The sequence below is a fragment of the Peromyscus maniculatus genome, chromosome 8 (assembly GCF_049852395.1).
Source record: "Peromyscus maniculatus bairdii isolate BWxNUB_F1_BW_parent chromosome 8, HU_Pman_BW_mat_3.1, whole genome shotgun sequence".
In the NCBI taxonomy this organism is placed as follows: domain Eukaryota; kingdom Metazoa; phylum Chordata; class Mammalia; order Rodentia; family Cricetidae; genus Peromyscus; species Peromyscus maniculatus.
The window spans coordinates 39,428,502-39,455,106 of record NC_134859.1 but is presented as its reverse complement, the minus strand read 5'-3'; the positions used below and the strand labels follow the sequence as shown (position 1 = coordinate 39,455,106).

At 49.6% G+C, this 26,605-nt stretch overlaps 1 protein-coding gene across 2 annotated transcripts in view; it reads left to right on the top strand.

Moving 5' to 3' along the window:
* Nucleotides 1-26,605, top strand: part of Fat2 (FAT atypical cadherin 2) — an 86,468-nt gene that overhangs the window by 11,926 nt on the left and 47,937 nt on the right. Inside the window, exons 1-4 of one of the 2 annotated variants that reach the window (XM_076542377.1) lie at nucleotides 9,727-9,957; nucleotides 12,228-15,498; nucleotides 20,025-20,339; nucleotides 25,434-25,492. In XM_076542377.1, coding sequence (XP_076398492.1) covers nucleotides 12,240-15,498; nucleotides 20,025-20,339; nucleotides 25,434-25,492 — 3,633 coding nt within the window. In that variant the 5' untranslated portion in view covers nucleotides 9,727-9,957; nucleotides 12,228-12,239. Of the gene's footprint in view, nucleotides 1-9,726; nucleotides 9,958-12,227; nucleotides 15,499-20,024; nucleotides 20,340-25,433; nucleotides 25,493-26,605 lie in introns of those variants that run through there. The other variant, XM_006984879.4, reaches the window with a different exon arrangement.

Genomic DNA, 26,605 nt, shown 5'->3' with positions numbered 1-26,605 from the left:
CGGTAGCTCTTCGTCTATGGGTGGGGCCTTGTGAAATTTCCTGTATCCATGTTGGTACCTCAAATGGTGTTGTTATTATGCAGGTCACACTTGCATGGGGACAGAATCTTCTAGACATCACAGGGAGGCTACACCCATGAAATCTCAACAATACAGTTCCATAAAATTTTATCTTATCTATTTATTTTTTAATGTTAATTTCATATTTATTTATTTATTTTGTATATCCGTGCATGCTGCAGGAAGCATGCGGCAGTCAGGGGACAACTTTGTGGAATCAGTTCTCTCCTTCCACCACATGGGTCTTGGGGATAGAACACAAATCTTCAAGCTTGGTTGTCAATCACCTTTATCTGGTGAGCCAGCTTGCCAGCCCCTCCCCCCGCCACCCCACCCCCCACCCCACCCCCCACCCCGCCCTGCCCACTTTTTAAAGTCTGAGTAGTATTCCATCGTGTATACAGACTACATTGTCTTTATCCACTCATCAGATGATGGACATGTGGGTTGTTTCCATTGGGCATCACGAACGTGCTGCGGTGAACGTGGGTGGGCAGACTGATTTCATTTCCTTTGGATGCCCGCCCAGAGGTGGGATTGCTGGGCCATATGGTAGTTCTATTTGTAGTTTTTTTTTTTTTTTTTTTTTTTGAGGAACCTCCCTGCTGTTTTCCATCACGGCTGTTTACATCACCGGCAACATGCACTGGGCTTCTCTTCCTCCACGCCCTCACCAACACGTGCTGTCTTTAGTCTTTTTGATGACAGCTATCCTAACAGAGGAAGAAAGACAGGCCTACCGATTAAGTTATCCAAGGCCACCCAGGTCGGAAGCTGGGTCTGTGTGTCTGGAGACTCAACACTTTTGCCGAGGGTTCTGCTGAATCAAAGAGGCGAGAAGCAGAGGATACATGGCGGCCTGTTGGGGAGTGGGGCTGGCTGGCCTCTGCGTTTTACTCTGTTCTCTCACTTTTTTTTTCCTCTCCCTCCCTCCTTCCCTCCCTTTTTTTCCTTCCTTTCCTCTCTGTTTTGTTTTGAGACAGGGTCTGATGTAGCTCAGGTTCGCTTTGAGTTCCATGTAGCCAAGGCTGACTTTAAACTCCTGACACCCCTGCCTTTACCTCCCAAGGGCCCGGGTGCCGCTGTGCTGTGCACTGGATCCCCTGAACTTAGTCCTCCTAGCCGAACTTCGTGTGTGCCATCACACCTGGCCTCTGTGCTCTTTCTAACAAAGCTCTCCGAGGCAAGCAGATCTCTGGGAGTTCGAGGCCAGCCTGGTCTGTGTAGTGAGTTCCAGGCCAGATGTGGTTCCATAATGAGACCCCCCCCCACACACACACACAAAGCTCTCCCGCTCCTACAGAGCTGGTCTAGCTCGTCATTTTGGGGGAATTATGAAACAGACCTCGGCGTGTCCTGGGCCCTCCTGTCGTTTCTTGGTCAGATGCTGCACAGTTGAAGTTGCAGATGTGTCTTTGAGTCCAAACTCAGACCCCAGAGGAGGGGCTCTGTTCATAGGGCCTTGGTTAGCACATCCTAGGCAGGCCTCTGCAAGGCATGACCTCAAAAATAACTCTCAGTGGAGTTCCACAGGGACCTGAAGGGGCAGGGATGGCCAGAGGAACCTGGAAGGGCGTGGGAGTTGGTGGCCAGTGAGTGGGGTGGGTGGCTCTCCAGGGTCCTTTCCCCTCTGCAGACCAGCTAGTCCAGGCTGCTCCCTGGCTCAGAGAGGTTTAGCTCAGACACAGATGCTCTTCGCCAAGAGGCAGTAATCTCAGTTGGGCTCCTGGGCTGGAGGGTGTGTGTCTAGCTGCTGCAGGAAAGCAGGTGGCCCTCCTGGGCTTGGCTGTCTCCCATTCCGGTCTGGCCCTGCTTAACTTCCATTATCAGATGAGATTGGGCATATTCAAGTGGTGCGGCTGTAGCCGGGCTCCTCCCTCTGCTCAGGTTGAAGGGAACACAATTTGCTTCTCTTCCACATGCAAACTGGCTTTCAGGAGGGGCGTCTGTAAGTGCCCCCCAGAAGCATCCACCACTTAGTTTTAGCCAACTGGAGCCACCAAGAGCTCAAGGCCCCGTCTTCCGGTTTTGGAAAGAGCAGCTGGAGTCAAAGTTTGGGGGAAAGTTTCCTAGACTTGTGTGAATAACTCACCATAAAACAACAAAATGGTGGATTATAAAAACCACAAAACAACAGGATGATCTGTCACAGGCCAAAAATGGGACTGGATCCCACCAGTTGGCTTCATGGGGTACCTTTGAAGGTTGATTATTTTAATCAGTGTGTGTGTGTGTGTGTGTGTGTGTGTGTGTGTGTGTGTGTGTGTGTGTGTGTGTGTCCTGCATGTTTGCACGCATGTTCACGTGGAAATCAGAGGACGATCTCAGGTGTCATGCCTCAGGACACCTTCTACCTCATTAGAGACAGGGTCTCTCATTGGCCCGGAGCTCACTGAGTAGACCAGGCTGGCCCGCCTGTGAGTCTCAGAGATTCATCCCCCTGCCTCTGCCTCCCAGGGCTGGGATTCCTGGTGTGCTCCCCCATGCCCAGCTTTTGAGTTCGGGACTGAGCTCAAGTCCTCGTGATGGCAAAGCAAGCTCTTTGCCATCTCCCCAGTCCGCGCACGGTGCCAAGGCGCTGGCCCACCGCCCCATCCCTGCTTTCTCCTCCCTGCGTGACTACTACTGTGCACTGGATCCCCTGAACTTAGTCCTCCTAGCCGAACTTCATGTGTGCCATCACACCTGGCCTCTGTGCTCTTTCTAACAAAGCTCTCAGAGGCAAGCAGATCTCTGGGAGTTCGAGGCCAGCCTGGTCTGTGTAGTGAGTTCCAGGCCAGATGTGGTTCCATAATGAGACACCCCCCCCACACACACACACACAAAGCTCTCCCACTCCTACAGAGCTGGTCTAGCTCGTCATTTTGGGGGAATTATGAAACAGACCCCACAGTGCCATCCTCCTCTCTCAAAGGCTTGGGGCCACCTCTCTACTTACATAGACATCCTCATTCCTTGCTCCCTCCAGTGCCCCACATGCCCCCTTACTCCTGCCTCGGGGCCTGTGCGTGACCTGTGTCTTTCTCCAGGAACTCTCTTCCTTAAGATAGCCACCTGGCTATCTTCCTCACTCTGACAGCATCCCGTACCCAGGTCGTTTGTCCTTCCAAGTTCCCTTACCAGGAGAAGACTCCTTCCCCCACCCCACATGGTTTCTCTGTGTCTCACTTTCACAGAACGACACAGTGAAAATCATCTCCCTGTACCCTTTCTACAAGAATGCATTTGCCCCCACAAGGATGTAGTCCCCCATGGCAGAAGATCAGTTTCTCTCATCCTTTGTTCTAGAGCTCCAGGAAGAAGGTTCTTTATGAGCACTGAATGAACCAGTCAAGGAATCTGGCAAAGCAAACCCCATACAAAAGCCCACATTTGCACCACCTCCCATTTATCCTTTTTCTTCTCCCAAACTCACATGCCTGGGAGCACTTAGCATCCTTTATATGTCCCCTTTGCATTCCGACTCTGGAGGACCCCAGGTATAAAGCCTCTGGGGGCCTTTTCTGTGAAAAACATTTAAAATAAATATACAATTATAAACTAACGGTCATATTTTAGCATAACATTGGTATAAGGATGGGTATTTTATTGCCTATGAAAACACTGTTTTGGGGGCTGGGAATGTGGCTCAGACGGCAGAGTGCTTGCCTAGGGTTTCTGAAGCCCTAGGTTCAATCTCCATCATCATATAACCAGGTGTGTGTGTGTGTGTGTGTGTGTGTGTGTGTGTGTGTGTGTGTGTGTGTGTGTGTACTCCCAGCACTCAGGAGGGAAAGCAGGAGGATCAGAAGCTGAAGGTTGTTATACTCAGCTATATAGTAAATTTAAATCCAGCCTGGAATCCTTGAGACCCTGTCTCTAAATAAATAAACCCCCCAAACAAAACAAAAACCTGCTGTCTTCAACCTCAAAGTTGATTTTTTTCTTCTTCTTCTTCAAACTCTGAAGAAGCTCATTTGTGGTTCTGGGGATGGAACCTAGGGCTCCTTACAAGCTGGGCAAGCATACTACCCACTGGTAGCTTCCTTTCGGGTGGTTCTTCCTTCCATTCTCAGGGGTGGGTGGATCTTATCCTGAGACAGCCTCTGGGCAGGCTGCAATCTCCATACATTGCTGGTCCAGGAGGGTGCCACCTGCCCCTTCCCTCTGCACGCCATCTTGTCATTTTATCTGTCCTCCCGCAGCCCTGGGAAGTGGGTCAGAATAGCTCTTATCACCAGCTCACATGTAAACTAAGGCCCACGACAGGTCCGGTGGCTTTCTCCAGGTCATGTGACCCACCTGTGTGGTTCCAGCCACTGTCTGTCTGCAGCACACGTGCACCAAAGGCCTTTGAGTTCTATGGGAACACTCAGGAGTGGTTGCCTGCAAACTGACAGATGGATGGGATGTTCCTCTGGGGTTTGTGGAGGAGAATTCCCTTTGGCTCAGGTGACAAAGCAGGAGCTCCTGCCCCACATGCAGAGGAAGGAGAGTCTTGGTCTGATGGTAGGCTGGTTTTCCCAAAACGTAGTCCTGCTTCTTCTCAAAAACATTTGATGGCTCTCTACTACCAAGGAAAGGGAGGGAGGGAGGGAGGAAGGAAGGAAGGAAGGAAGGGAGGGAGGGAGGGAGGGAGGGAGGGAGGGAGGGAGGAAGGCAGGAAGGAAAGGAGGGAGGGAAGAAGGGAGGGAAGGAGGATGAAAGAAGTTAGCCTTCCTAGCCAACAACTCTGCAGAACTTAGAGTTTCTAGTCTGTTTTGAAGGCACACTCCCAGCTCATCGTCCCCACGCCCGCTATAGCAAACAGAATACATTCAGGGTTCCCTCTTGAGTGCCGCAAGGACCATCCCCAGCACGGAATGTCCAAAGCAAAAGAGACAGGAGGAGGACTGAGAATGTGGCAGCCCCGAGTTCGCTGCCGTGGCACCGGGTTTGAGGAGAGGGAAGATAGTCTCCAAGGAGCTGAGGAGTGAAGCGGAGGGGGGGGGGAGGGCATCCTTTCTTGAAAGGCCCTTCAAGTTCAAACAGCACCTGAGCTATCAGCCAGCACTCCTGCAGCTTGGGTACATGGATACACCAGGTTCCAGAAGTGGGGAGTCTGTTCAGGGGTCAGCCCCGCTTGCAGCTGGGGAAGCCATGCTAGCTTCCAGCCTGAGAGCTGGAATAAAAGGCAAGTGTCTTCCTATTTCCCTTCTCTCCCTCCTTCAGTTCTTAACATTTATTCTTTGTGTGTGTGTGTGTGTGTGTGTGTGTGTGTGTGTGTGTGTGTGTGTGTGTGTGTGTGTGTGCGCTCATGCTCACCACAGCAGGTGTGTGGAAGTCAGAGGTCAATTTATGGTAGTTATTTTTCTCCTTTTATGGTGTGGGTCCCAAGGATCGAACTTAGGTTGTCAGGCTTGGTGACGAATGGCTTCACCCAGTGAACTGTGTTTCCTTAGGAGCTTTGGGACACGTGTGCTGAGAAAAGGGAGCTGTTGGCCATTGGAGGGCTACTTAAGAAGTCTCTGCTTTTGTCTAGGTCACAACACATTTTCCCCTCCATAATGGTTTCAGAGTTTCGGGTCTTAGGCTAAGGTCTTTGATCTATTTGGAGACAATTTTCACGCAGAGAGATGGCGAGGAACGTGGTATCACCCTTCTGCATGTGGATATCCAGTTTTCTTTTTCACATGACCTTTTTACCCCTCCTGGGATTTACCCAGAGGACTGAGTCAACATGTCACAGACACTTTCACACCACGATCACTGCAGCAATATTCACAAGGGCTGAGATGAACCAACCCAGGCATCCATCAACAGAACCCAGACAAGGAAAATGTGTGCACGCAATGTATGATTTTCAGCCTTAAACAAGAACAAAGTTAGGTCATTTGTAGGGAAACAGATGAAACTGGGAATAACCGTGTTAGAAATTAGGGTTTTCTCTCATTTGTGGCTCTTAGATTTTAATGTAGTCATATACAACCATGTATGTTTGAATAAAATAAAAGTAGGAGTGAAATTGTCGAGAACTCAAAGGAAGCAAATGAGGAGGGTATGAAAAGGGGAGGTGGGAGATATGGAGGTGAGGGTCACGTGCTCAACAGAGACTGTATACAAGTATGAAAACTTAAAGATTAAAGTTTAAAAAAGGGAGGTGTTGGCCGGAGGACAGATGTCCCTCTGCTCCATGCTGGGGTGTTTCTGGGAAAGACAGGAGCATTTCCTGGTATTCCTTCAGTTGAGGTTTGGTCTGGCTTTGATTCATCAATCTCCCCATAGAAAAGACATTAGTCAGAGCCGCACACTCCTGAGGTTTAAAGTGGCACACCACACACGGGCCTGCTGCATACACTGTGACAGGCGTGAAGATCACAGCACACCTGACCAGATGTCCCCAGACCTCTTCTGACAGGACCCAGGATGTTGTGCGAGCAGAGCCAGCTTGCTGGAGTGGAAAGGACTCTTAGGGGTCCTCCAGCATGCTGCTCAGCCCTGAGTTCCCTATCGGGTGATGAGCAAGGCTGGGGGGCAGGGCACAGGCACCAGGCCCGTTTCTAACAAGGCAGTCATCTTCAGTCTGTTTGCACATCACAAGTCCAGCCCTATTCTATTAGTTTGGCCTTCAAAGTAAGAGACAGCTCTGGAACCACTGAGCCACGCCCACCTCACTGCCCCTAATAGACACACCCCTGACAGAGGAGTCTGTGGGGTGGAGCTTATGTATGTGACTGAGACCACACAGTGAATGGGTGACCTCAGATTCCAAGCTGCTGGGGACCCTCTCAGGGCTCTGACCTAAGTATTGTGCAGTGTTGGTGGGTGTACAGATGGGTCCATGGCCGGGGACATCTCTCAAGACTCTGGGAGACGCTTTTAACACTGGATGGAGCTGCGTCTGTGTGTGTAGTTCAAAGAGCCATGCCTGAATGAGCCAGGCAATTCTATACAATTCTATAGCTCCCTGGTCTAGGACGTCCTCCACAAGTGTGGCTCAGACTGCTTGCTTTCCCCAGGGGCAGGGATCACTCCATTTTCTGGGACACTCTGCATCAGTGGTGACAAGTTTAGTGCCACTAAGTTTTTGAATACCAGAAGCAGTGTTCTGAGGACCTGGGAGCTGAATCATAGGATGACCAGAATCACGACTTCTTAAAATCCTATCCCAGCAGGGCTGAGGGTGTGGCTCAGTTGGTAGAGTGTTGGCCTAGCATGCATAAGCCCTAGGTTCCATTCCCAACACTGCCTAAACCAGGTGTGATGGCGCAGTCCCATGATCCCAGAATTTGGGAGGTAGAGGCGGGAGGATCAAAAGTTCAAAGCCACCCTGGGCTACAAAGTAAGTTTGAGGCTAGCCTGAGCTACACAGGACCCTGATAAAAACAAGCCAGGGCGGGTGAGATAGCTCAGCACGTAAAGACTCTTGCTGCCATCCTTGATAACCTGACTTTGTTCCCCAGGAACTAGAAAGGCTCCTGAAAGTTGGCTTCTAATGTCTACATATGTGCTGTAGCCTCCTCTATTTCCTTCCCTTCCTCCCCTCCTCTAGTCTCTCAATCATCAATCAATAAATGTATTAGAGAGACTGAAAATTTGAAAAATAAAACAAGCAAGCAAACAAATAACCCTGTGGCATTATGCTGCAGACGCAGATTCAGGATCAGTTAGGGCAGGGCAGGACACAGTACCTGAAAGTCTTCCTTATCCACAGACCCATCGTTAGCAGGATGAGCCTGTCACTGAGACGTGCTGGCACTGAAAGCCAGGTCTCATATCTGTGCTGTCTCTGACTTCATTCTCATACATTGGGAAAACTGAGACTCAGCGAAGGCAAGCCGTTACCTGAGGCCACACAGCTGGTCCTCTCTTGCGAAGCGGGGCTGGGATTCATACATAGATCCTCACAGGGTTTTATTCATGAACAGGTGTGTATGACTTGATGTTCCCCATGCGATAGTCCACAGTGGGCCCCTCAGCCTGTGTTCCCTTCCTGTCTGTCTGGGCCTGGGCAGCTGGGGAGCGTCAGGCCCCACCCCGGACAAGTACCTGCTAGCAGTCTTCCAGAAGAGCATGGAGTGGGGCCAGCAAGCTGAGTGTCGAGCGCAGACCTGCTTCCTGTTCCAATGGGGCACAGGCTGGACTCTCTCCAGAGATGCCAGTGGGCCCCAACCTCACCCTAGCCCAGCTTTGTTTCATTGAGAACTAAGCACTCATCAGGTTGTACGCAGGTGCCAGGCACTGTGGTCAGCACGCTCATGTTCACATTTTTTTTTTTTCATTTTCATAAAGCCCAATGGGTAAGAAGCTCTTACCAGCCCATCTTCCAGACAAGGAGAACAAGGTTCCCCGAGGTTAGGTAAAAGACCCAAAGCAACACAGTTGGCTGAGGGATGGTGCTGGGACTGGAGCCCTAAGAAAACACAGCATCACTTTCTGATGGCCCAGATGGAGGAAAGTCCCTGGCTTTCACCCGCACTTTGGGACTTTGGAACTTTATTTTCCTCCTCCCCCCTCCAAAAATGCCATCTTATTTTTAGTTATGTGTATGTATGTGTGTCTGTATGTGGGTTTGTTCTCATGAGTTTGGGTGCCAGGGGAGGCCAGAGAAGGGTGTTGGATCACCTATAGCCAGAGTTACAAGTGGTTGTGAGCCACCAGCTATGAGAGCTAGGAGCCAAACCCTGGTACTCTGGAATTTTGGCAAGTGCTTTTAACCTCTGAGCCTTCCCTCCAGCCCCAAGCTTTCCCCGCTTATGAAAGGAGGGGGCCATCTCCAAAGATTAGTTCCGTTTTCTTCTCTCCTGACTTTTCCTAGGTCCAGAACCTTCCGTTTTCAGCTGATATGGATTGAGCTGGGCGTGCACCCAGTACCGATCCCTGCACGCAGCGGGGATCCCATCCTGCATAAGGAGCACAAAGCCCTTGGCTTTGCGGAACCCAGTGTCCGGTGGGTGAGGATAGTCATTGGACAAACAGGGTGACGAGAAAGACCCTGACGTGACACAGGTGGTATTGGGTGGGTGTTTCAAATGGCGGTCACTTTGCGAGAGGCTTAAGTAGAGGAAGCCACAAAACCAAGGGTCTTGGGGCAGCTCCCGATTCAAGATGTTGGCAGAGGGAAAAGGCATCTCCAGGACAGTAGCAGGTCAGAGAATGATGTGACGGCATCACCAGGTGGTTCCAGGACATTTTACGCCATCCTAAGGTGATTAGATCACAATCTAAGATTTATGGGAAACTGTTAGAAAAAATTTAACTGGTAAATGATAGAAAAAATTTAACTGGTAAATGATATGAAGATATGAATTGCTGTGTATTTTTTACAAGAAGTCTCATGTAGTGCTTCTGGGTGTGGGAGGCTCGGAGGGTGAGACAGGGAGGCCAGGGTGCCTCTACGCCCTGCGAGCATGCTCACCTGTTGGGACCAGGTCCCAGGAAACAGCCCTGTAGGCACAGAGTCCTCCCCCGACAGGCTGCCTGCCCACTGTGGCTCTGTGGGTCCTAGACTTTGCATGTGGGCACACGCATCAAGCTACCACCCCACCGTGTGCATCTCTCTGCCTCTCATCCCCCAGGGAGACCCCGTGGCCACCTCATCCCTACAGAGCATCTTAACGGGTCGGGTTGGCGCCTATGCCGGCTGAGCCAGCTCTTGTTGGGACCTGCCCATTGCTGGTGCTGACCCAGGGGAACAGGAAGCGCCCTGCACAGCGGGGCAAGCAGAGCAGCCAGGGCGGGCTGCAAGCACCTGGCTCGCTGAGCTGAGGATAGGATGCTGGGGTAAAGGGCGCTTTCCTTCTGGTATTTCAACTTCAGGGATCACGCCATCCTGTGAGAGCTGGGGCCTGAGTGATTTGGGGGTCGACTCCTGCTTGCGGGGCTGGAGGGCTAGTCCTGTATGGCTTCTTTCTGCCTGGGGCTGCAGGACAGAATAAGGTAAGAACTGGGGTGGGCGGCGTGGAGGGTGAAGAACACTGGTTTGGGGACCTCCAAGCGTGGGTGTCTGCCCTTGTCCGGTATCCTTTTGCTGAGGTGTTTGGACTCTAGGCACCCCAACAAGGTCTTAAGTGACAGACTGGGGTGGTGAAGCTCGAAGGGTGGCCTAGAATCTGCCCCTCTTCTGCCCCAGGCTTCCAGAACCCCGCGCAGGTGGGCTTTTCCGTTCCCGCCTCCCATCTCAAAACATTTCCTGCAGGCTGTCAGAGAACTCTGTGCCCTGTTCACGGGTACTCTGAGAAGAGGTGGCGCCCTGCTCCTTTCTCCCTTGCCCTGGAAGTTTAACTATTCGGTGCCTTTGAAGAGCGAGATAACCAGAAAAACGAGTCTGTCTCGTCTCACCCAGGAATGCTCCACACATGGCCCCCAGCCAGGGTGTTCCTGGGAATGGGGTTCCCAGGGGCAGAGCTGGCTTCAACCCTCTCAGTGGACTCCCAAATCGGCTTCTACCCCTGGTTCTTTAGCGCAGGCTCAGCTCTAAGGGACACAGCAAGCCAGCGGAGAGGGCAGAGGAGCCAGGAGGTTAGTTCAAGGAGAACCAGTTTCTTGGACTAGTGCAGACCTGGCCACCCACCATGTGAGCTGGGGCAAGCAGCATCCCCAGAATTGGGACTCTTTGCCATGTGAGCTGGGGGCAAGCAGCATCCCCAGAATTGGGACTCTTTGCCATGTGAGCTGGGGGCAAGCCATATCCTCAGAATAGGACTCTTTGCCCATTTGCACATGAAGACAGAGCCCCTTTGAGATTCATTTTGGCTGTGACATTCCCAGAGTCTAGGAGTTGCCTATCTGGAGTTAAGCTCTGTCCACAGTGGGTAGAGGTGGGCTAGGTGTCCTTAGGCCTGGGACAGGGGAAACAACCCCGCCTGGGACCACAGAAGCTCCTTTCTAGTTTACCACTTTGCTTCCTGATGGGTGCAAGGCCCTGGACTCACACTTCCCATTAATAATGGCTCACCTTTTTAAAACTTACCACCATGCGGGAATCCCTGCTAGATCGCTCACCTTCATTTTCCCCTTCAATTTACACAAGATTGCTGTGAGATAGAACCACCCCCACACACTGTTTTTTAAAGATAGGGTTGTGCAGCCTGGCCTCGAACTCTCTAGGTAAACAAGGATGACCTTGAACTGATCCTCCCGCTTCTACCTCTTCAGTGCTGGGATGCCAGGCATGCACCACCCCGTACCTGAGTGTTAGTAACAAATCCAGGGTTTCATGCATGTTTGGTAAACACTTTACCTGCCTTAGCCATATCTTCAACCCTAAACAATACACTAGCATATACATTAAATGTTTTGTTTTTAATTATGTGTGTATGGATGCATGTGTCTGTGTGTGGGTTTGTGCAAGTGAGTGAGGGTGTCTGCAGAGGCCAGAAGAAGGTGTCAGATTCCCTGGAGCTGGAGTTAGATGCAATCGTGAACTGCCTAATGTGCATGCTGGGAGCCAAACTCTGGTCTTCCAGAAGAGCAGTACATACTCTTAACCACTGAGCCATCTTCTCCAGCCCCATCTAGATACTATTTTTATCCCTGTGTTATGGAATAAAGAATCGAGGTTCACAGAGGTCAGAGACTTGCTGGAGGCCTAGCCACTTAGCAAATGGGGAGCTGGGGTTGAGATCCAGGTAGCCTGGTGCCAGGTTTGAGATACTGACGGCAATGCTTTCCTGTAGTCCCTGTGTGCATAGATGCAGTACAGTTTGGCTCTGGCTCAGCACCAGTGGAGGGGGTCTCACCAAGAGAAACTGCTAACCTTGGATCCTTGGCTAAGAGTTGGAACAATTTTACCTTCACAAGGTATCCACAGAGGTGTCTGGGGAAAAAAAATAATAAAGGAGCCAGTGAGTGACCAGAACTAGGATTTGTCCACAGGAGACCCAGAGAGGATATTTCCAGCTGTCTGTGTTCTGACACAGGATAACTCAGACGGCAGCTCTGTCCACAGCAATGGGTGGGGAGCAGATATAACTCTGCTTTGCATCCTGTATCCTCCTTTGCACTATTGAGGAAGGGGATCTGGAGGAATGAGAGGAGGAATAAAAGAGGGAAACATGATCACATACATTATATTTATGTATGCAAATGTCATAATCAAACCAGTTATTAAATACAACTAATATATGCTTTTAAAAAAGAAAGAACCACAGTGATAGGAGCTGGTTCCTCCCTGACTCAAGCCCTTTTCCCCCCTTTTTTTTAATCAGGAGCTTTTCATCATGACTCTTGTCCTGCTGGGTCTAACCATTCTGTTGCTCCACCATGTGGCCTGTGAGAAGCCCCTAGAAGAAACAATTCCTCCCTTGGCTTGGCGCTTCACACATTCCCTGTACAATGCCACCATCTACGAAAACTCTGCTCCCAAGACCTATGTGGAGAGTCCAGTGAAGATGGGCATGTACCTGGCGGATCCCCAGTGGGTGGTGAAGTACCGGATCATCTCTGGAGATGCAGCGGGAGTGTTCAAGACTGAGGAGTACGTGGTGGGCAATTTCTGCTTTCTCAGAATAAGGACCAAGAGCAGCAACACAGCGCTTCTCAACAGGGAGGTGCGAGACAGCTACACGCTCATAGTGCAAGCCTCGGACAAGAGCCTGGAGTTCGAAGCAATGACCCACGTGGTGGTCCGCATCCTGGACCAGAATGACCTGAAGCCCCTCTTCTCCCCACCTTCCTACAGAGTCACCATCTCCGAGGACATGCCCCTCAAGAGCCCCATCTGCAAAGTGACTGCCACGGATGCTGATCTGGGCCAGAACTCTGAGTTCTATTATGCCTTTAATGCCAGGTCGGAGGTGTTTGCCATCCATCCCACCAGTGGGGTGGTCACTGTAGCCGGGAAGCTGAATGTCACATGGTGGAAGAAATACGAGCTCCAGGTGCTGGCTGTGGACCGCATGAGAAAAATCTCAGAGGGCAATGGGTTTGGCAATTTGGCTACATTGGTCATTCACGTGGAGCCTGTGCACAGGAAGCCCCCAGCTATCACCTCTGTGGTCATGACTCCACCAGATGGTGATGAAGGCGCCATCTATGCCACTGTCACAGTGGATACAAATGGCTCCGGAGCTGAAGTAGAGTCCCTGGAGGTGGTTGGTGGTGATCCTGGAAAGTACTTCAAAGCTCTCAAGTCCTATGCCCAAGACAACAAGTTCAACCTGGTGGCAGTCAGGGACATTAACTGGGCAGAACACCTTAATGGCTTCAACCTCAGCTTCCAGGCCCACAGTAGGAGCAGACCTCCTGCCCACTCCCCCATTAGGGCTTTCCATTTCCCACCCTCTAGGCTGACCAGCCTCAGATTCGAGAAGGCTGTTTACAGAGTGAAGCTCAGTGAATTCTCCCCTCCTGGAAGTCGTGTGGCATTGGTAAAGGTCACCACTGCCCTCCCCGCTTTGAGATATGCTCTGAAGTCATCCTCTGGGAACACAGTATTCAAGCTCAATGCTCGCACAGGCCTGATCACCACCATGAAGCTTGTGGACTTCCACGACCGAAGCCAGTACCAGCTCCATGTGAAAACCTCCCTGGGTCCGGCCACCACCACTGTGATCATTGACATTGTGGACTGTAACAACCATGCCCCAGTCTTCAACAGGTCTTCCTATGAAGGTACAATGGATGAAAACATCCCTCCTGGTACCAGTGTTTTGACTGTGACAGCCGTAGACCAGGACCATGGGGACAATGGACGTGTCACCTATTCCATTGTTGGCCCCAAAGCTGTCCCATTCTCTATTGACCCTTACCTGGGGGTCATCTCCACCACCAAACCCATGGACTATGAACTCATGAAAAGAATATATACCTTCCGGGTCCGGGCATCAGACTGGGGGTCCCCTTTTCACCAGGAGAAGGAGGTGTCTGTTTCTCTGAGGCTCAAGAATCTGAATGACAACCAGCCTATGTTTGAGGAAGTCAACTGTACTGTGTCCCTTCGTCAAGATGCGCCAGTCGGGAAGTCGATAATGGCTGTGTCCGCCATAGACATGGATGAACTTCAGAACCTAAGATATGAAATTGTGTCTGGCAACGAACAAGACTACTTCCATCTCAACCATTTCTCGGGGGTGATATCTCTCAAACGCTCTTTCATGAATCTCACTGCTGTTCGACCGACCGTCTATTCTCTGAAGATGACAGCCTCTGACGGCAAGAACTACGCCTCCCCCACAACTCTGAAAGTCACTGTGGTGAAGGACCCTCACTCTGAGGTCCCCGTACAGTGCGATAAAACAGGAGTGCTGACCCATATCACAAAGACCATCCTCCAGTCTGCTGGGCTTCAGGGCCAAGAGGCGGGTGAAGAGGAATTCACCTCCCTCAGCAACTATCAGATCAACCACCACACTCCCCAGTTCGAGGACCACTTCCCCCAGTCCATTGACATTCTGGAGCAGGTGCCCATCAACACCCCCTTGGCCCGCCTGGCAGCCACTGACCCGGATGCTGGCTTTCATGGTCGTCTGGTCTATGTGATTGCAGATGGCAATGAGGAAGGTTGCTTTGACATTGAGCTGGAGACAGGGCTGCTCACGGTGGCAGCAGCCTTGGACTATGAGACCACCAGCTTCTACGTCCTCAATGTGACTGTGTACGACCTGGGCACCCCCCAGAAGTCCTCCTGGAAGCTGTTGACAGTGACTGTGAAGGACTGGAATGATAACCCACCCAGGTTTCCTCCGGGTGGGTACCAGCTCACCATTTCTGAGGACACAGAAGTTGGAACCACGATTGCAGAGCTGAAGACGAAAGACGCCGACTCCGAGGACAACGGGAGGGTCCGCTACACCCTGCTAACCCCCACGGAGAAGTTCTCTCTCCACCCACTCACTGGGGAGCTGGTTGTCACAGGACACCTTGACCGGGAATCCGAGCCTCGGTACATACTCAAGGTGGAGGCCAGGGACCAGCCCGTGAAGGGCCACCAGCTCTTCTCTGTCACCGACTTGATAGTCACATTAGAGGATATCAATGACAACCCTCCCCAGTGCATCACAGAGCACAGAAGCCTGAAGGTGCCGGAGGACATGCCCCTTGGGACAATTTTGACATTCCTAGATGCCTCTGACCCTGACCTGGGCCCTGCAGGTGAAGTGAGATATATCCTGGTGGATGATATCCATGGAACCTTCCGGGTAGAGCCGATGACTGGAGCTCTGAGTCTGGAAAGAGAGTTGGACTTTGAGAGGCGGGCTGGTTACAACCTGAGCCTTTGGGCCAGTGACAGCGGGAGGCCTCTATCCCGCAGGACCCTCTGCCATGTGGAAGTGTTAGTCCTGGATGTAAATGAGAATCTCCATGCTCCTCGATTTTCATCCTTTGTATACCAGGGCCAGGTGCAGGAGAACAGCCCTGCAGGGACCCAGGTGATGATAGTCACAGCCCAGGATGACGATGGTGGTTTGGATGGAGAGCTCCAGTACTTCCTAAGGGCTGGCACTGGCCTGGAAGCCTTCAGCATCGACCAAGACACAGGTACTGGGGTGAGGTACATGGGGTGCTGGGGCCTGGAAAACAGTGGGCTGAGGGGAGACACAGGAACAACAAGTACTTTAAATTTGTCTTTATGAGGATTTTCACTGCAGATTTTTTTATATAGGTTCACACGAATATGCACGTGTATGTGTAAAATGCATATTATATGCATATAATAAACATACATATCCCATTTATGAAAGTAATACATGATAGTTATATATTTTTTCTTTTTTTAAAATTTTTGAGACTATAATTTAATTATATTTCTCCCTTGCATTTCCTTCCTCCAAACTTTCCCATATACCCTTCTTTGCTTTTCTTCAAACTCGTGACTTTTTTTTCTAATTGATATTGCATGCATATATGTATGTGTACATGCCTGTATATTTCTAAATATAACCTATTCACTCCATATAATGCTACCTATATGTATGTGTGTATGTTTTCAGGGCTAACCATTTGGCACTGGAAAACCAATTGGTCTGCTCTTCCCTAGGGAAGGCCACCTCTCCCATTCCCAGGCTTCCTGTAGTTCTGTGTGTAGAGACCTCATGGCCTTCTCTCCATACAGTTTGGCACGTATGTTCATTGGTGTCCTTGTTCAGCTCACATTTGGGTGGTCACATTGGTGAGATTCTGGGTGTAGCTTCTGATCCTTCTAGGAAACTCAGTCTCACAGCAAACTCCATGACTCTTGTCATCTTTGCACCCAATCTCCTACGAAGTTCCCTGAGCTCTCGGTACAGGAGTGTTTTGTAGATGTATCCAGTGGGATTGGGCTCCACAACTCTGCATTTTGATTGGGTGTGGTTTTCGGTTGCAGAGAGAGGCTCCCTTGATGAAGGAAGAAGGCTATACATTTCTGGGGATGAAAGGACAAGTGCATAGCTTGTTGTCGGGGATTATGTTGGATTAGTAAATTAGTGGTTGTCGATTCTCCTCCAGTGTCCACGGCTTCACTAGCAATGAGTAGTCAGCTTGGTTTCCAGTACCAAGCATGGCCTCCCTCTTGTTGAGCAGGTCTTAAGCCCAATTAGAGAGATACTGGCTACCACCAAGGTATGCTTGCCACTACTAGGTTTATGGTGCCATGATGTTTGCTGATGTGGTTCATAGGCATTGTAGCTGGTTAGGACTTGGTTACCTCCCTCCTTTGGAAGCTTGCATGGTGTCTTCTGGTACCATGAAAACTAGTCCTCAGGGAGCAGGCTTTCAGGTCAGTTTCAGCTCAGAGGTCTCTGGGCCCTGCTTCGGAAGTGCTTGGTGTCTTCTGTAATAGGGACTCATCTTCCACCTCCAGGAAGTAACCAAGGGCAGCAGCAATAGAGTGTGTGTTTTGAGAGTCTCTTAGACAGCCCCGGCCAGCAACTTAAAAGAGGGCTTCTCATGTCTGGTGTTGGGGTTTTGTTTAGATGATCTTTGGCTCTTAGAGGGAGCACCATCAGCCCAGATGACAAAGGTTCATTAAAACTCTACATGAATATCTATACACAGAATTACATGTATTAGGTGCTTGGGTATTTCGTTTGTTTGTTTTTTGGTAAATAGTTAAGAGTGTGATTCCTTGTGGCTTTTTCAGACATCCTTATTTATTTTACCCACTTCCCTCTTCCTTCTGAACTAATCTCCCTCCTCCCTTGCTAAAAGCCCTTCTTTTCCATTTCCCCAGATCACTTGTACCCTGCTAGTCCCCTTTGCCCGTCTCCCACCTTCTTCTATATTTACACCCCTCTACCCCCAAGAAGCCTCCCTTTCCCATTTCCTGGATCAGCCCATGTGTACACCACTATTCCCCACTCTATTGCTCCCCAAGCCCTGTATCCTGGCAATGACCTGGTTTCGCTTTCCCAGTTTCTGTGGTTACTGCAGGCTGTGCAATCACATCTGAAGATTTGGAGCCAGGAGCCTCCAATAAGAGAGAATGTGTGACATTTGCCTTCCTGGGTCTCTGTTACGTCACTCAATATGGTCTTTTCTAGTTCCATCCATTTACTTGCTAAGTTCATCATCGCGTATACAGCACCACATTTTCATTACCCACTCCTCTGTAGGACGTTTAGGTTGTTCCTATTTCCTAGCTATTGTGAATAGAGCAGCAGTAAGCACGGCTGAGCAGGCCTCTGTGGGATGGGATGTGGTGTCCTTTGGGAAGATGCCAGGAGTCAGATATCTGAGCCAGAGAGTAGATGTATTTTAGCCTTTTGAGAATTCCCCGTACCGATTTCCGCAGTGGCTGCTCCAGTTTGCAGTCCCACTAGCGTGAATGAGGGTTCCCTTTCCCCACATGCTCCAACGTTTGTCATCAATTGTCCCACTGAGCTTTGCCATTCTGGCTGGTGTAAGGTGAAAACTCAAAGTTGTTTTGATTTGCATCCTTCAATTACTAGGGATGATGACTATTTTCTGAGACATTTCTTAGTCGTGGTCTTCTCCTCCTTCTTTTCTTCTTCTCTATTCAGACCCCAGGCCCATCTTTTGAATGGGTCATTTGGGGTTTTTACTTTGTTGTGTTTTTTTTTTTTGAGTTGTTTATGTATTGTGGATACTAATCCTCTGTCGGATGTATAGCTGCAAAGATTCTCTCCCCTCCTGTGGGCCTCCTCTTCACCCGGTTGATTGTTCCTTTAGCTCTGCAGAAGCTTCGGAGTTTCTTGAAGCCCCACTTGTCAGTTCTTGGCCTTAGTTCTTGGGAAATGGAGTCCTACTTGGGAAGTCCTTCCTACACTTGTATCCTGTAGGTACTGCCTATGTTTTCTTCTAGCAGTTTCAGTGTTTCGGCTTTCAAATTTAGGCCTTTGGAGTTAGTTTTTATGCAAGGTAATAGATACGGGTGTAATTTCACTCTTCTGTGTGTGGACCCCCTAGTTTTCCCAGTACCATTTGCTGAAGATGATTTCTTTTCTCTAGCATATGTTTTTGGCATTTTTGTCCAATATTGAGTAGCTGACGTTACATGCATTCATGTTTGAGTCTTTGATGTTGTTTCTTTGGTCTACATGTCAGTTTTTGTGCCAATACAATATTGTTTTACTACTATGGTTCTGTAATATATCTAAGGTCTGGAACTGTAGTTTGTTTCCAGAGTGAAAGGCAGGGTAGTGTGGTGTGAAGAGTATCCCATTTAGTAGACTCTAGACCCAGCTCTCTCAATCTCTCTTTCCTCCTCTTCCTCCTTCTCCTCCTCCCCTCAACCTTCTCCTCCTTCTCTCTCCAGGGCTTTTCTGTGTAGCCCTGGCTGGCCTGGCACTCTCTATGTAGACTAGGCTGGCCTCAGTCTCACAAAGATTTATCTACTTCTGCTTCCCAAGTATTGAGATATTAAAGGTGTACGTCATGCTCAGCCCCAGCTCTCCCTCTTACTTACCATATAATCTTGACCAAATTTATGCTCCCTATCTGGGCCTCAGTTTCCTCACTTGTTACCTCCCACCTGCTCTGCTCTGATTGTGAGTCTAGACTCTGCCCCCTTGTGTAGACCCTGACAGCTGAGAGTGATCTGTGAGAACTTAAGGTACAGGCTTCTTGTGCCCACTGTTAGAGCCTCGTGTTCTAGAACAGAGCTGGCCCTTACAGGCAGTTTGTAGAGCGAATAAACTAAGCATCTAAAACCACGAAGTGATGAAGTAGAGAGCAGAAATGTATTCCTCAAACCTCTAATCTTTAATGTGAGGATCCACCAGGACTGAAGGACTGTCGGGATCAGGTTAAGGCCAACTGTAGGATAATCCCACTCACAGACTGTGAGGTGACGAGCTGGAACTTGGGTTGAAGGTGTTGGGGACAGCTGATAAACTTCCACTGTCTTCTGGAAGCCTTGTATATGTCTGCATGCCAGAAGCAAGGGCCTGTTCTAGCAGAGAAAGGCCGAGAGGTTCTACTATATGGACATCAGTTGCCCCCGTGTTTAATTCAGCATCTCCCACCTCATACTGACAGCCCTAGCCTCTTTCCCTGGGTTGTCTGTCAACATCCTTTTCACAGTACCAATCAGTGGATGCTGGGTAGGGTGATTTTTTTCTTTTGATTCTGTGTGTGTGTGTGTGTGTCTGTCTGTCTGTCTGTCTGTCTGTCTGTCTGTGTCTGTGTGTCTGTATATCTGAATACATGTCATGTTCATGTATATGTGCATTGTACATACATGTGTGAATGTGCCCATAGACGTGTGAGCAGGCACATAGAGGCCAGAGGTTGATGTGAGATTTCATGCCCTGTTGATCTCCACTTAATTGTTTGAGACATTCTGATACAGAACCTGAAAGCTCACTGATTCAGCTAGATTGGCAGACAACAAGTTACCCCACAGACTCCTCTGTCTCTCCCATCCCTCCTCCCCAGCGCTGGGGTGATGGGCACACACTACTATACCCAGCTTTTATGTGGGTGCTGGAGATTTGAACTCGGGTCCTCCTCATATTTGTACAGCAGGCACTCACTGGGCCCTCTCCCCAGCCCCGGGTTGGATGGTTTCTAAAGCCTCTCTCTGAGATCTGAGTATATTGGGTTTGGTCACTTGCTGTCCCCAGGAATACTCGAGACACTGGCACCTCTGGATCGAGAATTCACGCCCTACTACTGGTTGACGGTACAGGCTGTGGACAGAGGCTCTGTTCCCCTCTCCGCTATCACTGAAGTCTACATTGAGGTTACGGACATCAATGACAACATACCCTGCATGCCTCGACCGGTGTTCTACCCCTCTGTCCAGGAAGATGCCCCCTTGGGTACCTCCGTGCTTCAGCTGGAGGCCTGGGACCCAGACTCCAGCTCTCAAGGGAAGCTGACCTTTAACCTCACCAGCGGGAATCACATGGGGTACTTCGTCATTCATCCATTCACAGGTGAGGCCTGGCAAGCTGGAGGGACAGGGATATATAAATCTACAAAGTGGTTCTTGGAGTGTCCCTGGGGCATCATCCGCATCACCTGCAGACAGGTCGGAAGTTCCAATTCTCAGACCCCTCCCTAGACCTGCTAGATCGATATTCTGAGGGCAGACTCTGGAAATGTATGTTTTAACAGAGCAAGCATAGCTTTCTTACAAGTGTTAAAGTTGATACACTTTTCAACCGTTCCTATCTCCACAAGAAAATGAGAACTTGTTCGAATCTTTCTTGCCTTGGGGTCCAGCAGGTGACCCAGAGGTCAAGCTGAGATTAGTTCAGGTCTTTGAATGCTCTCAAACTGACTCTTCTTCCCCCAAGTCACAGTCACGGCCAGAGCCATCATTAGCTGTTCTACTTTCTTTCTGTTGCTGTGGTAAAAAGCATTTGGATCAGAAGCAACTTGGGGGAGGAAAGGGCTTATTCAAGAAATGTATTTTATTGGCTTATACTTCCGGGTCATAGTCTATCACAAAGGGAAGTCAGGGTAGGCACTCAAGGCAGGAACCATGGAGGAATGCTGCCTGCTGGCTGCCTCTCTGGCTTGCTCACAGGCTTCTGCTTAGCTAGCTTTCTTTCTTTCTTTTTTTTAGTCTGATTGTTCTTTATTTTATATCTAGAATCCACTTATGAGTGAGTACATACCATGTTTGTCTTTCTGGGTTTGGGTTACCTCACTCAGGATGATTTTTTCTAGTTCCATTCATTTTAGCTAGCTTTCTTATGCAGACCAGGATCATCTGCCTAGGGAATGGTGCCACCAGCAGTGAGCTGGACCTTCCTGCACCAATTAACTGTCAAGCCAACCCTCCACAAGCATGCACACAGACCAATCTGATTTAGGCAACTCCTCCATTGAGGCTTTTCTTTCCAATGACTCTCAGGCTGTGTCAAGTCAACAGCTAACAAAACTGACTAGGACAGCCCTTATTGCAGACTGGTCTCAGATGTGCCCATGAAGCAGTCACAATTGTGATGCCACCCATACCCCATCACCCTTCTCACAGGCCACGGATAATAAATGGTTCGGAGGAATCCAGGGGTCACCCTGTGGCAGCAGTGAGCCACGGAGAGCTCTCCAAAGATGTTTGGTTTGACTCACACAAACTTTAAGCATAAGTTGTAGTCCACATTGGCAAATTCCACAGAACATTCCAGGTCTCTGGATGCTCGTCAAAAAGAGCATGCTCTGACCATATTCTCCCCACATTCCCAGAGGGCCACGGTGTACCAGAGGCTGACAGCAGATCACACATTCTTTGGTGCCCACAGCCCCCCCCCCCCCCCCCCGTTGTCTTGGTCCCAGCCCGCTTCCTCCAGCTATGTGGACTACCACTCCTGTTCCACAGGATTTGAGAGATGCTACAGGCCTACTGTAGGGAAGACTGGCATTTCCATGTGACCCCATCTTTCTGACCCCACAATGTCCCAGAAGGACAGACTGTAGAGGGGCAAGGGGGGTTGCTTATAGGTTTTCCCAGGATCCCTGAGGCAAACAGCAAGCAAGGAATGCCAAGACTGGAGAGAACACTTTGGGTTAACTTTTGACAGCTCAGACTGTAGCTACATCCTCTTCTCTCTGAGCTGAGGGAGCTTTTCTTTGAGAAAACAGGTCTAAGCAAGTTCACCTCTCAGGCTCACCCCATGTCCCCAGTGTCCTGCCCCTACACCGCTACCCCTCACTCCTCTTTTCAGAAGAGCAAGGAGATCCCTCACCTAAGGCATTAGCTGCACAGCTTCTCCCAATCCCTCTTCTGTTTACTGTCAACAGTCCTCTGGGGCAGGCCTGCCTGGCAAGATGCCTTTGCCAGCAGAGGCACTCCCAGCCTTCCTGCAGCCAGGCAGAAGAAATCGGGACTAGTGTGAAGTCTCACGTTTCACATAATTGTATCCGCCATCAGCCCCCAGCCCACCTTCTTCACGTGAGCCATCATGTCATCCATGTCTCCACCACAGAAGCCTGGAAGGCTTCTCTGAGTCCTTGAGATGAAGTCAGGGTCCCCTGTGTCCCACAAGCTGGTGCCTAAACTGCCGCCACTGACCTCTCTAGCTTCACCTTACCCTCTCGCGGTACCCTCTTTTGGCTCCAGCCACATGGCTATCAACATAAAAAGCACAGCTCTCGTCCTAAAAGGAATAAGAGATGGTTTCTTCTGGAGCCATTCTGAGTGACCATGGCTGGAGAACACAGATTTAGGTTACACCAATCAAATTTCACATTCCAATGTGGATGCAGTTTCACGGGGTTTTTTACAGTTTTAAGGAACAAAGAAAGCCATAAATCTAGGCAACTATAAAATATATTGGGTACACCAGCGAGGCAGATATATTGAGATGGGAAAACTTTTTTATAGACCCAAGATGCTGTCTGACGACATTCTTAGCTCCTGGATTGGTGGGAGCTAGTGTTCTGCTAAGTTAATAGCTTCTAAGAGGGTTTTCTTTATTATCACAAGGTGTTAGAGTTCAGATACAGAGTGAGGCAAGGAAGGCTAAGACCTGTCCAAGATAAAGTAATTTATCTCTGAACCTACCTACAAAATTCCAGTCGCTCCACAGGACTGAAATTCCAATTGGTCCACCAGTCTCTGCAGACACAGACTCCTTCCAGGAGATTTTGTTGTTGCTGTTCACACCCAGACACGGCTTCTTCAGGAATTTTTGTTCATAGCTGCTTCGGACTATAGAGGCTCTTAACATGGAGTTTGGCACATGCTACTGTCCCAGTCAGGAGTCACTACCCCCCTCTCTCAGTCACTGTATAGCTCTGGTTGGCCTGGAGCTTGCTATGTAGACCAGGCTGGCCTTGAATTTGCAGAGACCTGCCTGCTGTGCCCCTCGAGTGCTGGGATTAAAAGCTTGGCTACATATCAGTCTTCTCCTTTCTTTTTTTAAACTGTGTGGCCTCTAGTCTCCCACAGAGCCCAGCCAGCTATATTTCCTAATATCATAACACACTTGCTGGCACTGCTAATGTACCACATGGCCCACTGTACTCATTCAAATGTTTGTTCCCCTAACTCTCCATGTCCACTGGACTTCCACAGGTCCCTAGAAAAGGAAAGCTGACTGCTTTTCCCTGCCTTAGTGTCTTCAGTACCTGGCAGTACCATAGAGTACAGTAGCAGCTCAATAAGTAATTGTTAAATGGATGGATGAGTTCTTGTTTGTGATCCATGCACTTACCCAACAAATGCTTAAAGAGGTTGCCCCCATGAGGCCTTAAAGCAATGTGCTTGTAGAGAGATGGGAAGAGAAATATGATCTTGTTCTAGACCTTGGGAAGTCAGCCCATCGGGAACATGAATATTTATGGATTAATACTGTAGGAAGAGCACAAAAGAGTGAAGTATAAACAGGTACATAGGTCCTGGGGGCTACTCATGGGAGGGAAAAAGCTGCTGGGTATAGCCAAGCTTTAGAGGCCTAGTGAAGGTGTGTGTGTGGGGAGTGATAAGTAGCAGTCTAAGAGGGCACAGGACAGGGAGGTTGGCCTGAGAACCTCCAGGTGGGAGGAAGATAAGGATCTCATTGTGGATAGAGGTCATGGTCTGGAGAGAGCCCATTTCCACTGTACCTGGTGAGGTCTTGGCAAAGTTTCTGGCCTGCTGTCTCAGACCAGTGCACGTTGCTCTAACTGAGTGCCACAGGCTGGGTAATTGATAAGGAGCATAGCTTTATTTAGCTTGTGGTTCTGGAGGCTGAGAAGTCCAAGAGTATGGTGCTGGCATCTTCTGGGGGCATCTTGCTGCTTGACATCCTAGTGGAGGGCATCATCTGGCAAACAGAGTGGGTTAGGTCAAGTCTCTCCTCTTTCTAGAAAGCTACTAATACCTTTAGGGGGACCCCACTCTCATGACTTCATCTAACCCTAATTACCTCCTGAAAGTCCCTCTACAAATCCCACTCAGCTATGGATAGGGACTGGGTATGATGTCACATGCCTATAATCTCAGGATTCAGGAGGCTGAGGCAGGAAGAATACAAGGGCAGCCTTGGCTACAGACAGTCTGGGTTATACAGAAAAGTCCTGCCTCAAAAAAGTCAAAACAAATAGACGGTGATTTGGGGATAGTGGTTTGAACACAAGCACTTTTAAAGGTAACATCTGCACCAAGCAGTGGCCTGTGCCTAAGTCTCCACCAGTAAAGTACAAATGTCCAAGCTTTATGGTTACGGGCCCCTGATGAATTAGTATGTAGCCCTGTAGAAAGAACTTAGAAGAAAGTCTGGCATGTAAGGGGTCAGCAACGTTGGCTCTGTGATGCTAAAGAAGGGAGAAGTAGGGACATTTGAATGAACACCTCTTTGGGGAGAGACCTAGGCGGTGGTGGATCAGGGAGTGAAGGAGCAAGAATCCTCAGAGGAGACTCAACATCTGTGGATAAACTATCTGGGGGCAGATGGAGAGGGAAAAGGGTGGCCTGAGATGGAGTGATGGGGAAACTTTGGAGGAGGAAAGGAATAATAGTTAATTCAACAGAGTGTCACCTTAAGCTGGGAGAGGTAGGGGCTTCCACTACACAAGCTCCGTGGGTGCTTCCCATCCCTGTGCAGGGCCTCGGCCGTATCTCACCTTCATGGGCATTCCCTGGGAATCCAGACACAGATGTGAAAGAGACTCAAGGGTAGACAAGCCAGCAACTCTAGATGTTACAGGGCAGCGCTTTTAGGAACACAAGCCCTTAAAGATTCAAGGAGGAGGTGGGAAAGAAAGCCCAAAGCCAGAGACCAAACAAGGCTGAGCATAGTGGTTGTATACCTGTAATCCCAACACTCAAGAGGCTGAAGCCCGCATCTGGATGGGCAAGCTGATGATACTGCGTGGGTTGCTGAGTTTTGGGCCCATCACTCCTGCCTCAAGGTGAAAGTGGACTTCGGCGGGAACTTGAGTTAGCAAATTCTCTATTCATGTCTCCCACCTCCTCACCGTCCCTTCCATTTCTCCAGAGCTCCAAAAGTTTCCAAACCCCCAGGGCTCTCATCTGAGAGTTGTGTGTGATACTGAGGCTTCCCCTTTGTTCATATCTCTGTCCATCCACCCCTTTCCAGGTCTCCTGTCCACCGCCAGACAGCTGGACCGAGAGAGCAAAGATGAATATGTCCTGGAGGTAAGTGGTGGAGAGGCAGTGCCTTCGGAAGCCCTGGAAGGATGCTGGGCTGTAGGCAGCCAGCTGTGTGGCTCCAGCGCTGTGGCTGGGATTGGGGTGTAGGGCTGAGGCAGGACAAGATGACCTATCTCAGTTGAGTCTTGTGACTGATGGTAAAGATCCTTAGGTCTTCACTAGCTCTTTAGTACTGAGGAGGAAAGGGTTCTGAAGCCATAACCCAGCAGGGCAGGAAGTCTGGGTTAACTAGTAATGCCTGGAGGAACTGCTGGGAGTGAGAGTATGTGCTTGTCAGGTCTAGTTTTCTAGCCCATCCCTCCTGGTTTGGGGAGAGCAAACCACTTAAGGGTCTTTTGCTAGGTTCGATGCAGGGCCAGGATAAATGTTTCTGATCTGTGTTCTTTCTAGGGTGTCTTTAAGAGTGCCTGAGCACCCCAGGTATTCTACTCCCTACTACAAGGTACCCACAGTATTCTAGAGGGGAATAAATTAGCAGAAGTTACAAATCTAGTTTACTTCCCCTCATGAGCAGTCCATGACCCACCCACAGGCATCTCTTCTGGGCTTAAGGGCACTGGGAGGGCAGGATGCATATTCCTTAGCAGGTTGGAGATTATATTTGCTTTTATTTGCTACAGGCCTTGAAATTCTCTTTCCCTGTGATTCCAGCTGTTAGGGGGAGAATCTCAAGTTCAAAGCCATTCTGGGTGACAGAGGAATTCAGGGCAGTCTGTGCAACTTAGTGAGAGACCTTGTCTCAAGATTAAAAAAAAAAAAAAAACAGAGAAAAAATGAGGGTGCAGCTCACTAGGTGAGCATGTACACAGCGTGCATGAGGCCCTGGGTTGACATCCTTGAACAACAACAGCATCATCAAAAATAAAAGAAAGAGCCGGGCGGTGGTGGCGCATGCCTTTAATCCCAGCACTCGGGAGGCAGAGCCAGGTGGATCTCTGTGAGTTCGAGGCCAGCCTGGGCTACCAAGTGAGCTCCAGGAAAGGCACAAAGCTACGCAGAGAAACCCTGTCTCGAAAAACCAAAAAAATAAATAAATAAAAGAAAGAAAGGAAGAAAGAAAGAAAGAAAGAAAGAAAGAAAGAAAGAAAGAAAGAAAGA